Source organism: Pelophylax lessonae (assembly GCF_965119305.1).
Source record: "Pelophylax lessonae genome assembly, chromosome: 4".
NCBI lineage: Eukaryota > Metazoa > Chordata > Amphibia > Anura > Ranidae > Pelophylax > Pelophylax lessonae.
Genome location: NC_138771.1, coordinates 535,786,755 through 535,800,048, shown reverse-complemented (window position 1 = coordinate 535,800,048; position 13,294 = coordinate 535,786,755). Strand labels below are relative to the sequence as shown.

Sequence of the window (13,294 nt, the reverse complement as noted above, 5' to 3'; positions counted from 1 at the left end):
TCATCGGACAGATCATCCACCCGGATCAGACTTATGGCATTCCTGGCCGCAGGATTGCGGACAGCCTTGCGCTTGTCTGGGACACGGTCCAGTACATTCGAGGCCGCCGTGTGCACGCGGCCCTGGTCAGTCTTGACCAGGAAAAGGCCTTTGACTGTGTCTCCCGTGAGTTTATGTGCAGAGCTCTGCGCAGGTTTGGTCTTGGGGACATGTTTTGTTCGTATGTGAATGTGATGTATTATGACATTTGTAGTACGGTGCTGGTGAATGGCTGGAAAACTGACCCTTTCCCTGTTCTCTCTGGGGTCAGACAAGGCTGCCCTCTCTCACCTCTGCTTTTTGTTTGCTGTATAGAGCTCTTTGCCGAATGCATCCTACAGAACCCAGAGATCAGAGGGATCACCGCACCGGGAACGGACAGAAGGGTTGTCAAGTGCTCACTCTACATGGACGACGTAACAGTGTTCTGTGCTGACCAGCGCTCCATCGACTCGCTCGTCCAGACCTGTGAGGACTTCGGCAAAGCTTCAGGGGCAAAAGTCAACTGCGGGAAGTCAGAGATCATGCTCTTCGGAAAGTGGTTCCTGCCTTCTTCTGCATCTATCCCTTTCAGCATCAAGGCGGACTTCATCAAAATTCTTGGAGTTTGGTTTGGAGCTGAGGGCGCAGCCCTGAAGTCTTGGGAGGAGAGACTGTCCAAGATGAGACAAAAGTTTGGACTATGGAGCCTCAGAGAACTCACCATCGAAGGGAAAACACTGGTACTCCGCAGCGAGATTCTCCCTGTGTTGCAGTATCTCGCCCAGGCCTGGCCCCCCCGGGTCAACACCTGTAAGGCCATCACCAGGGCGGTGTTCCACTTCATCTGGGGCTCCAAGATGGACCGAGTGAAGCGAGTAGTCATGTTTAAGGAACTCCTCAAGGGCGGTAAGGGCGTGCCCGACATCGCAACGCTACTGGGGGTGTTCTTTGCCTGCAACTGCATCCGCAGAACTTTGATTGACAGAACTTCGAACTCTGGAGGCAACTCCATGTCCCGTTTTTTCCTCCTGCCTCTCTGGAGGTCCCTTGGATGGGACAAATGGGACAGCTCCATTCCCTACAACTGGGACACTCCTTGGTACTACTTGGACACTTTCAAGTTCATCAAGGAGCTGGGGCTGCATGGAGTTAAGCCCGACTTGTGGAAGCCAAAAACTATCTACAAGTTGATCAGAGCATCGGACATTGCTGAGACTGTTCCAGGCCTCCCTTCTTCCACTTGCAAAGTGGTCTGGAGGAATGTTTCTTCAAAGAGACTCACCAACAGGCATAAAGATCTGGCGTGGATGGCTGTCCAGGGGGGTTTGCCACTCAGGACATTTATGCATGCCAGAAACTTGTGCAGATACAGGCACTGCCCCTTTTGTATCATCCATGAGGAAACGTCTTTCCACGTTTTCTGGGAGTGCTCATTTGCACAGAGCCTGTTGAGGGCCTTGGAACCTGAACTTAGAGACTTTGTTCCACAGACTGCCATCACACATTTTGCTGTGTTGAATGGACTTTTTCACGGAACATTTTCACAGGAGGACATTGACAACGCCTGGCGGGTGGTGTGTTGCTTTAAAGACGCTTTATGGTGCGCCAGAAAGCGCCTTATCCACCAGCGGCAGAGGATGTCCATCAAGGACTGTCGCAGACTGGTTCACAGTCTGCTCAGAGACTATAACCTGATGGATCTCATGGAGGAAGAGGAGGTCTGAAGATTTCCCCTTCCCCCACTCTCCCTTGTGTGTCTTTGTTCATTCAATAAAGCTTCAGGCCTGTGATTTCATTCCCCTCCTCTTACCCCTCTCTCCCACCCCCCATCACACCTGTTGCTTTTTTGAAATGTTATAGTATTGATACAGTTTGAGTAATGCAACGTATAGACAATGTTTTTAGTTTGATGCTTCAGGGGTATTGCGGCGTCATGCATGATGTGATGGCACGGGGTATCCTTACTCCGCACAACACATCAGGCATCATACCGCAGAATGAATGTATGTGATTGAATGTATTTATTAGTATGACCGGAAATGTAGTGTATTTATGCGCTGCGTCGCAGTACAGGGGAGAATGTACCCCGACAAAGTATTGTTTTTTGTATATCTTTTATGCAAATAAAGATTACATTTTCAACCAAAAAAAAAAAAACAGCAGGTGAGGCAAATATTGTTCCCAGTCCCTTCCCCGTGACTCCACATATGCAGCATTTGTTTTAAGGTTCCATTGAAAAGCTTGCACAAGCCGTTTGTGAGTGGTAAGAACTAGCACCAGCCCGCACTCAAACTGTGGTCTGTGATCACAGAGGAGCCATGCAGGAATTTCTACTCTCCTAAAGACTCCCAACAACAAAAATAAAAACAGCAACTTTGACTTTATCTGCCATGAGGGAGGATTGTGCCACAGTCCACTACTTTCATAATAAAATGTTTGCCTGAACTGCTAGGAGTGGCTAGTGTCCTATTATTCATCACTACCCCCCTAAAAGGTTTACCAGTTAAAGGCACAAGTTGTAGTGGAGCCCTCTGAAAATATACTGCCTTGCCAATCTACTGGCAAGTAACACAGAACTGACAGTAGTTGGCTATGTCATTGAGCATGTTAGGCCGCCAAAAAAAAAATAATTATACATCACATGAGCTTAGGTCATAGTGATTCCCAAGTGACCTGCTATGTGACTTTCAGGCACCACCTTTAACAAGTAAAATTATTTATTTGTTTAGCTAGCTACAGCTTTAGTCTGTACAGTCTATATAGTCTTAGTGCAGCAATGACTAGAATAAAGTGATAAACACTAATTACAAATACGTTTGACATAAAAAAAAAAAATATATATATATATATGACACCTATGTGACACCTGGTGTGGTTGCTGATGGGTGGAAAGCTCATAGGTGACAAAAATCCTGTGTAATAAAATGATTGCTAAGACTCTGTTGCCCCCCTAATAGAATGTACAACATATATACAGTGTAGGGGTCAGGAGTATAAGTGCAGGAGTAATAAAGTATAAAATATTGTATATAGTGCAGATGTCAAGAGTATAATGTACAACATAATGTTTACAGTGCAGGGTCAGGAGTATAATGTACAAAATAGTGTATACAGTACAGGGGTCAGAAGTATAACATCCATAATTTCATATACAGTACGGGGAGAAATGTGATTGAAGGTGTTGTGATTGGACAACAAAGCAGGTTATGTGAGACAAAGCCTCTATACATAGGGTGGGGAGAGTATGGTAAAATGTGGGACCATCTCCCTTTGTATCTGCTCCTAATATCTTTATCTTCATATCTGTACTTTTCATTAGCATTCTTTTTACAAAATTTGTATTCTGGATAACGTGTGCTTACATGCCCTACCTCTTATGTGTCCCATTTTTCAGAACTGTGAGTTTGTTTATTCACTTAATGCCTTTAAACTGAACAAAAACTATTGATAGTGAAAATGCAGAACAGTCACACACAATCTGGGACGTTTAGGCAGTATGATGGTATGAGACCAGATTCATCACATTTGCACCTAATATAACTGGTGTGGGTATATCGTCCGAGACTCTGACCTCAAGTGGGCACCTCTAAATTCAGTGAGCATTAGGAATTTTTCTGAGATGATGGCTCTGGATATACGACTGGAGAAAAATTATGTCTAATCTTTTCCACAAACAATTACAGTACTTACAGAGAATGTAAACCCAACATTTTAAATCCTTGATGTGTGCCTGCTGTACCATGTACTTGTATTAAAAATATCTTCTTGTTCTCTTTGTATTGCTTCATTTCTGTGAAATACCTAGTGTTCCTGCCAGTCCCTCTCCTTTCCTATTTTTCCTGTGAAAGGGAGAAGAGGAGACTTAAGCCTAGTACACACGCAACGAATTTCCGCCGACCGGTTGTCCATCTTTTGTCCAGAGTGGGGTTTTGTTGGTTGGAATGTGCCTAAACTGCACACACATTTTCCCGCACGACAAAATTCTACTTCAGAAGTGATGTCATGTGTTGGTTTGCTTTCTTTGTGTTCTTTCTTCTCTGAGCATGCCCAGTCTTGCTCATAAGATTTTTCCCTGTCGAAATCTGTACTGACTGCACGAAAATCGGACATGTTTTGACGGAGGACAAAAATTTTATAGCCTGCACACCAGATTTTTTTCGGCCGAAAAGTCGGAGTCGGTTGTCGGAAGCATCATACTAACAAGCCGAAAATCGGCGGGTCGGGCGAAAATTCCCGGCCGAATTTCGGCGCGTGTGTATGAGGCTTAAGAGGGGGACTGTGCTTAAGAAGGGAGACAAATGAAGTGAGGAATAAGAGTTAGGCTTTGAGCGGGGGGGGGGGGGGGGGGAATTTAGATCTTTAAAGTGGAGGGTAAAGAAAGTGATACTAAAGTTTGATTTCTTTTAATTTTTGTTAATTCAAATAATAAACTTTTCATACTTACAGTATATCACAAAAGTGAGTACACCCCTCACATTTTTGTAAATATATATTTTCATATGACAACACTGAGGAAATTACACTTTGCTACAAAGTAAAGTAGTGAGTGTACAACTTGTATAACAGTGTAAATTTGCTGTCCCCTCAAAATAACTCAACACACAGCCATTAATGTCTAAACCGGTGGCAACAAAAATGAGCACACCCCTAAGTTAAAATGTCCAAATTGGGCCCAAAGTGTCAATATTTTGTGTGGCCACCATTATTTTTCAGCACTGCCTTAACCTTCTTGGGCATGGAGTTCACCAGAGCTTCACATGTTGCCACTGGAGTCCTCTTCCACTCCTCCATTATGACATCATGGAGCTGGTGGATGTTGGAGACCTTGCGCTCCTCCACTTTCCGGATAGGAAGGGTTTAGGTCTGGAGACATGCTTGGCCAGTCTATCACCTTTACCCTCAGCTTCGTTAGCAAGGCAGTGGTCAACTTGGAGGTGTGTTTGGGGTCATTATCAGGTTGGAATTCTGCCCTGCGGCCCAGTCCCTGAAGGGAGGGGATCATGCTCTGCTTCAGTATGTCACAGTACATGTTGGCATTCATGGTTCCCTCAATGAACTGTAGCTCCCCAGTGTCGGCAGCACTCATGCAGCCCCAGACCATGACACTCCCACCACCATGCTTGACTGTAGGCAAGACACACTTGTCTTTGTACTCCTCACCTGGTTGCCGCCACACACGCTTGACACCATCTGAACCAAATAGGTTTATCTTGGTCTCATCAGGCCACAGGACATGGTTCCAGCAATCCATATCCGTAGTCTGCTTGCCTTCAGCAAACTGTTTGAGGGCTTTGTTGTGCATCATCTTTAGAAGAGGCTTCCTTCTGGGTTGACAGCCATGCAGACCAACTTGATGCAGTGTGCGGCGTATGATCGGAGAACTGACAGGCTTACTCCCCTCCCCTTCAACCTCTGCAGCAATGCTAGCAGCACTCATACATCTATTTCTCAAAGACAACCTCTGGATATGACACCGAGCACGTGCTTTCAACTTCTTTGGTTGACCATGGCGAGGCCTGTTCTGAGTGGAACTTGTCCTATTAAACCGCTGTATGGTCTTGGCTACCATGCTGCAGCTCACTTTCAGGGTCTTGGCAATCTTCTTATAGCCTAGGCCAGTGATGGCAAACCTTGGCACCCTAAATGTTTTGGAACTACATTTCCAATGATGCTCATGCACTCTGCAGTGTAGTTGAGCATAATGGGAAATGTAATTCCAAAACATCTGGGGTGCCAAGGTTCACCATCACTGGCCTAAGCCATCTTTATGTAGAGCAACAGTTATTTTTTTCAGATCCTCAGAGAGTTCTTTGCCAATAGGGGCCATGTTGAACTTCCAGTAACCAGTATGAGAGAGTGAGAGCGATGACATCAAATTTAACACACCTGCTCCCCATTCACACTTGGTACCTTGTAACACTAACAAGTCGCATAACACAGGAGAGGCAAAATAGATAATTGGGCCCAATTTGGACATTTTCACTTAGGGGTGTATTCACTTTTGTTGCCAGAGGTTTAGACATTAATGTCTGTGTGTTGAGTTACTTTGAGAGGACAGCACAGCAACTTTACACTGTTATACAAGCTGTACACTCACTACTTTACATTGTAGTAAAGTGCCATTTCTTCTGTGTTGTCACATGAAAAGATATAATAAAATATTTACAAAAACGTGAGGGGTGTACTCACTTTTGTGAGTTTTGCACAGAGCACCCCGGATCCTTCTCTTCTCGGGTCCCCCGCAGGGGCTCCTGTCTCCTCCTCTTCAGCGAGTGCTTTCAAAGAAAGCTACTTTTTCAGGGCACTTGTGTGGGCTTGCTCCTGAGCCACGCTGTCTGCATCTATTGACACAGAAATGGTGGCTTGGCTGCACCCCCCACTCCCTTATCACAGAATTTTTCTTATCAACCTACCTAGTGAAAAGGGAGAGAGCTCTCATGCACATCTCTGGATTGAGATCAGGCTCAGGTAAGAATAAGGGGGGTCCTCTGCCACAGAAGGTTTTTTTACCTTAATACAGAGAATGCATTAGGGTAAAAAAAATAACTTAGCCTTTAAAACCACTTGCGGTGGGTGGGAGTAGGGTAACATGCTAGGCAATTCAGAGTTCCTCCATTCTCTGTTTCAGGAATAAAAGGGTGCTAAGATGAGGGAGAAGAAAGGGAGATGAGCAAAAGTTATGTTTGTCACAAGTTACGTTTGGCAGAAGTTACGTTTGTCATGTTTAAAAGTGAGAGCTTGGTGTATGGCATACGTGGCATGATCTATGGTATAGAGCAGTGGTTCTTAACCTGGCTCCGCTAGTACCACTTCGCTGTCAGGGACTATTTCTCCAGTTTCAGGCATGTCCTTCCGCTCCCGCTCCGCGCTGTCATCATGGAAATACATAACATCCAGTGGCGTAGCGTGGGGGGTGCAGGGGGGGCCGGCCACACCGGGCTCAACATCTGGGGGGGAGCATCCGCTCCCCGGTGTCATATCACTCACTCTGTCATGATAGGCTGGCCGCCGCCGCCCGCTGAGTCTGCTCGCACTCGCAGCTCTCTCTGCCCCTGGCTCACTCTCACTGCTGGCTGTGCAGCTCGGCTCCCGGCCTAATCCGATCCAGCCGGAGCCGGCGTCGCCCACTGTGGAGTGGTGGGGTGGGGGGGAGACAGGCCAGGCGTGCGGGGTGCTGAGAGGGACTGTCTGGGGGAGGGACTAACCCGTGCAGAGGCCGCCCAGCGCAGCGCGGGAGAGAACCACCAGGCCAGGCAGCTGCAGCAGCAGAAGAAGCCGGCAGGTGAGAGGCCAGAGAGCCAGTGGTGAAAGTGGTGCTGCAGCCTGCAGGAGGAAAACCTAGCCTGTGATCGGGAGTCGGGACACAGGTGAAAAAAAGGTAGGACTGGAGTAGTACTGGCTGTACTAGTCTAGTGACTGACTGTCTGACTGACCGCGTGAGAGCACTGAGAAGACTATGTAAAGGGGATCTATTTTATGGGGAACCTGGCCTGCTGTAAGGGGAGATCTAAATGGGGGACGGGACCTCACCTCACCCTGGCCTGCTGTAAGGGGTGATCTATATGGGGGGACATGATCCCCCATTTAGATCCCCCCTTACAGTAGGCCAGGGTGAGGTCCCCCATATAGATCCCCCCCCCCCTACAGCAGGCCAGGGTGAGGTTAGGTCACTCTGGGGTCCCCCATATAGATCCCCCTTACAGCAGGCCAGGGTGAGGTTAGGTCACTCTGGGGTCCCCCATATAGATCCCCCCCCCTACAGCAGGCCATTGTCTGGACCTCACCTCACCCTGTCCTGCTGTAAGGGGGGAGATCTATATGGGGGACGGGAACTCGCCTCACCCTGGCCTGCTGTTACGGGGGGATCTATATGGGGGACCTCACCCTGGCCTGCTGTAAGGGGGGATCTATATGGGGGACCTGGTCCCGTCCCCATATAGATCTCCTCCCCCCTTACAGCAGGCCAGGGTGAGGTGAGGTCCCATCCCCCATATAGATCCCCTCCTTACAGCAGGCCAGGGTGAGGTCCCCCATATAGATCCCAGGACCCCCATATAGATCCCCCCTTACAGCAGGCCAGGGTGAGGAGAGGTCCCCCATATAGATCCCCCCTTACAGCAGGCCAGGGTGAGGAGAGGTCCCGTCCCCCATATAGATCACCCCCTTTACAGTAGGCCAGGGTGAGGTGAGGTCCGGGGTCCCCCATATAGATCCCCCTCACCCTGGCCTACTGTAAAGGGGGTGATCTATATGGGGGATGGGACCTCACCCTGGCCTGCTGTAAGGGGGGATGCTGGACATAAAAACAAAGAAAAGGAACAGACTTTGTTGCGAAAATGACATGAGAGTGGCACTTGCCAAGATAAAGCCGCGCATTTCTGAACTGGTCTCTGAAAGACAACAGCAGAAGTCACACTAATTTGCAGTAAATATTCATTATTTTATGTTTTTGTTTTTGTGTGAAAATCATGTTTTAATGGTTTTGTTCTTTGTTCTTAATGGTTTTGTTCATTTTGTGCACCTATGTATAAATATATACCTAAAATAATATATACCTATGTTTTGAATTTGAAAAAATCATATTTTATTTTTCCAATTAAGAAGGGTTCGGTGAATGCGCATATGAAACTGGTGGGGTTCAGTACCTCCAACAAGGTTAAGAACCACTGGTATAGAGCAACGTCTGATGGTTAACCAGTTAAGGACCAAGCCTATTTCTTGTTGTTTACAAATTAAAATCTGTGTTATTTTGCTGGAAAAACGTAGAACCCCCAAACACTATATATATATATATATATATATATATATATATATATATATATATATATATATATATATTTTAGCAAAGTCTCAAAGAAAAAAAATGGCTGTTTTTGAAATATTTATTGTTACGCGGTATTTGCGCAGAGGTCTTGCAAATGCAATTTCTTTGGAAAAAACACACTTCACTGAATTTAAAAAAACTAAACCGTACATTTTTTAAAATAAATTTTTGTATATTGTGAAAGATGTCACGCCAAGTAAATAGATACCTAACATGTTATGGTTTAAAATTGCACACAATTGGCGACAAACTACAGTACTAACAGAGGTGGTCTTTTGCTAAAATTATTGCTCTCGCTCTGACGATCGCCACGATACCTCACGTGTGATTTGAGCACCATTTACATTTGCGGGCGCGACTTACGTATGTTTTTTCTTTGGTGTGCAAGCTCACAGTGGCACTTTAAAAACATTTTTTTTTCCTATTTTTCGTATTTTTACTATGTTTCTAAAAAAAAAAAGAAATAATAATAATGTAATCACTTTTATTGCTGTGACAAGGAATGTAAACATCCCTTGTGAGAGTAATAGGCAGTGACAGGTACTCTTTATGGAGGGATCTGGGGTATAAAGACCCCAAACTCCTCCACTGCACTTCAAAGTATTCAAAACCCTGAAATCTGCATTTTTGAATACTGTCAGTTCTTTTGAATGGGCACCGTTCGCAGCCAAGTAAACCGTAAGTGACGTTGTGATGTCGCTTACGGGTTACTTGATCAGAGACCCGATCGAAGCCGAATCCGCCGGCCGGTTGCTTGGGTCTCCCAGTGGGATGCGGGATCCGGGCAGAGTGGCGAAAGGCGATGAGTGGCGGGGGGGGGGAAGGTATCCTCCTGCTCGCTGGGATAACGGCCGAGCGGCTGCTGAGCCGCTTCGCATGTTATCACCAGAAAGCCGACCGCTGGCTCTAAAAAACAGTACTGCGGTACAATGACTCCAAGCTGATATACAGGTACGTCAGTTTGCGGGAAGTGGTTAAAGAATATGTCAACCCAAAATGTAATATTCCTGATATGTACCTGCTGCACCATGTACTTGTAAGAAAATGTATCCTGTTCCCTTTGTATTGCTTCCTTTGTGTGAAATCGCTGGTGTTCCTGCCAGTCCCTCTGCTTTCCTCACTACGCAGCTTGGGATTAAACCTGCACAAGTGTCCCCATAGCAAGCGGCATACTATGGGAGTACTCAACTTGGGGGAGGAGCCAGAAGCGCTGCCGCTGGACCCCAGAAGAGGAGGATCGGGACTGCTATGCACAAAACCATTGGGCACAGAGCATGTTTATATGACATGTTCATTTACAATCACTTTAAGTGAAGTGACAACATCTTATCTACATATCTTTTCCACTGCACCAACTCTGAATGGGTTAATCTCATTGTGGATTTGCTTGACTGGCAGGCAACTAACCTTTTCAGAAGTATAGCTTAGCCAAGGCAGCCTGGTATTGCTCTCAGCACAGGTTTTCTTTTAAAAAAGTATTAACACCAATACCTAAATGTTGGATGCATGAGTAAGCATGCCAGAGCACAGTAGACCATGCCCTAAGAGTACTGAGAGTCCATGGGAATAACTACTGTATATAGACTTGAGGGTATGAAGGAGCAAGGCCAGGAACTCTACTAGTAGGACACGGTTGCTGTAGATCCAGTACTCAAATATCAGTGACTGGTGGGCTGACCGCTTGACCATGCCCTACTTTGTCAATTGTATTAACATGGTTGTCAATCCAGGTAATATAATTGACGCAAAGAGGTAGAAGCTAATTTTATAAACGGTCAGGCCAGGTCATGCAGTAAACTTTCCAAGACTGCGTGAAATTCATATTACAAGCTGTCATAGCAAGTCTGACCTTTCTCACTTGGATCACAGTGCAGGAATTAATTAGAGCAATGTTCCTTTTTATTTTCCCTGACAGTTAATTGTGCAAGTGTGGGATGATACCGGAGTAAGAATACAGATTTTCACATTCTAGCAGAATGAGATGGTCATTATAATGAGCAGAAAACACTATCCATCTATCAGATGCAGTTGACATATGCACTAGAACACGAGATTTCCATTAGTTGAGCTCCTCAGACCGAATCTTCTTGTCCTAATTATGCATTGCCCCTATGACAGCTAACACCTATTAAAGCAAATGCTCCTAATACTATTGGCCCTGCATATGATAATAGGTTATTTGTGAAGTTAAATATCCTTTGTCCTTGTTATACGCTAAACTACAAACTGCAGAAAAATCTAATCTGCATGAAGGTTTTCTTGTTAGAGTTTAATGAAGCATCTAAAATAAAATGGAGTAATTTGTCATACATTCATATAGCCTTGCCTCTGCAGGAGCTGCTTGGTAATTTAGGTTCTCTGTTCTGGGCCTCGACTCCAAGAACATCCTTAACACATCTGACACATCTAGCTCAATGAAAGTTACTGTAAGCACTAGCATTGCACCGATACCGGTATTGATGCCAATAATTAGCATTTGCACGAGTACTTGTACTTGTGCCAATGCTCTGATACTAAAACTGTTACCTTCAAGTCCGCAGACTGTAACCCTGGTTCAAATATGTGCGTTTAGTGATGCATTTTGAGCATGCAGGGTCTCATGACAAGTGAATATGTTAACCACTTTACCATTTTCATTTTTTGCGATATTAATAAAAAAAAGCGATACCTTTGAAAAAATAACAATATTTTTCACAATTGTTTATATGAAATTCCCCCCCCCCCCCCCCCCAAAAAAAAAAAAAATGTAAAAATCAAAATGTTTTAACATTTTAGGTCAATTTGTTTTCTGCTACATATTTTTGGTAAAAAAAATCGCAATAAGCGTATTTTGATTGGTTTGCGCAAAAGTTATCGCAGCTACTAACTACGGGAAATTTATGTAATTTTTATTGTTTTTTTTTTAAACTAGTAATGGCGGCGATCTGCAATTTTTTTTGCGGGACTGCGACATTGTGGCGGACAGATCGGACCCTTGACTGACATTTTTGACACTTTTGGGGGTACCAGTGACATTACTACAGTAATCAGTGCTATAAATATGCACTGTTACTGTAAAAATGACACTGGCAGGGAAGGGGTTAACTTTTATTGGTGATCAAGGGGTTAATGTATGCCCGGTGCTTACTAACGTGTGTGGGGGGAGGGGACTGTGTGACACAGGCACAGATCGCAGGTTCAGTTAAGCTGAATCCTGCAATCTGTCCCTGCCTGTCACTTAGGAGATCCGCCCACTTTGTTTACACAAGCGGGCGGATCTCCACACTCGATCCCCGACGATCGGGGAAGAGCGGCGGTGATCCCAGCCGCTTCTCCCCTGGCCTGACTCCCACAAGGGGAGGAGTCCAGCGACGTAGGTCTACGTCGCTGGACGATAACGAGCCACTTTCCCGCAGTAGGGTCAACGTGAGCGGTCGGCAAGTGGTTAATATGCTCCCATGAAGGGTGTTCAGATAGATGCATTGGAGCTGCAGTGCTGTTTACAGAAAAGGGTCCTGTGCTACTTTTAGACTGTGCGATCCAAATACGCAGTCTATGCATTTCAGAAGGAACTATCAGGTTATATTAAAAATGACACCATTCAAAAAAGCCAAACTTGGCGTTTTGAATGATTTTAAGTGCAGAGGAGGGGTTTGGGGTCTTTTAGACCCCCAGATCCTTCCACAAGAATACCTGTTGAGTAAAAAAAATTAAAACATTTTTTTTTTAATGTACGAAAATATCGGCTAATATTTGCGATGACCAAAATATTGGTTTCGGCAATGAAAAAATGATATCGGTCTATCACTACTTATTACCAATATTCATATAAAAGAACATCTGGGTAACAGTGACCATAATATGATTTAATTTAGCCGGTTGCCGACCGCCGCACGACTATATACTGCGGCGGTCAGCCCCGGCCAGGCAGCGTGACGTATGGATACGTCACTCGCCTGTCACTGACTTGCGAGCCTATTGCGGGCGGGCGCGCGCCCGCCGAGGAGCGCGCCCGCCGCGGCTCGTTCACAGACAAGTCAGTGCGTGTGTCCGGTGGACTCGATGTCCGCCGGTCACACTACGATCGCTCCTGTGAAGGGAGAAAGGCGGAGCGGCTTATGTAAACAAGCCGCCCGTCATTCTCCCTGGTGTAAAAATGAAGATCTGACGGTTCTACTATGTAGAACCGTTGATCTTTGCTTTTACACCAATAGCCATGTCCCTGCACAGTTAGAAACACGCCCCTAGGACACACTTAACCCCTCCCTGTCCAATAAAGTTAACCCCTTCCCTGCCAGTGTCATTTTTGCAGTAACAGTGCATATATATAGCACTGATTACTGCAGTAATGTCACTGGTACCCCCAAAAAAACACCAAAAATGACAAAAATCTTTCCCTTTGTTAGTAAACGCGGTAACTTTTGCGCAAACCAATCAAAATACGCTTTTTGCGATTTTTTTTTACCAAAC

At 45.5% G+C, this 13,294-nt stretch overlaps 1 protein-coding gene across 1 annotated transcript; it reads left to right on the top strand.

Annotated features, from left to right (window-relative positions):
• Positions 1-359: 359 nt before the first annotated feature.
• Positions 360-3,469, top strand: LOC309552755 (uncharacterized protein; the record flags this gene model as incomplete). Its single annotated transcript, XM_082253670.1, has 2 exons — positions 360-1,595; positions 3,416-3,469. The coding sequence occupies exons 1-2, from the start codon at positions 447-449 to the stop codon at positions 3,467-3,469; spliced, it is 1,203 nt and encodes a 400-aa protein (XP_082109796.1). The 5' UTR covers positions 360-446.
• Positions 3,470-13,294: the final 9,825 nt, after the last annotated feature.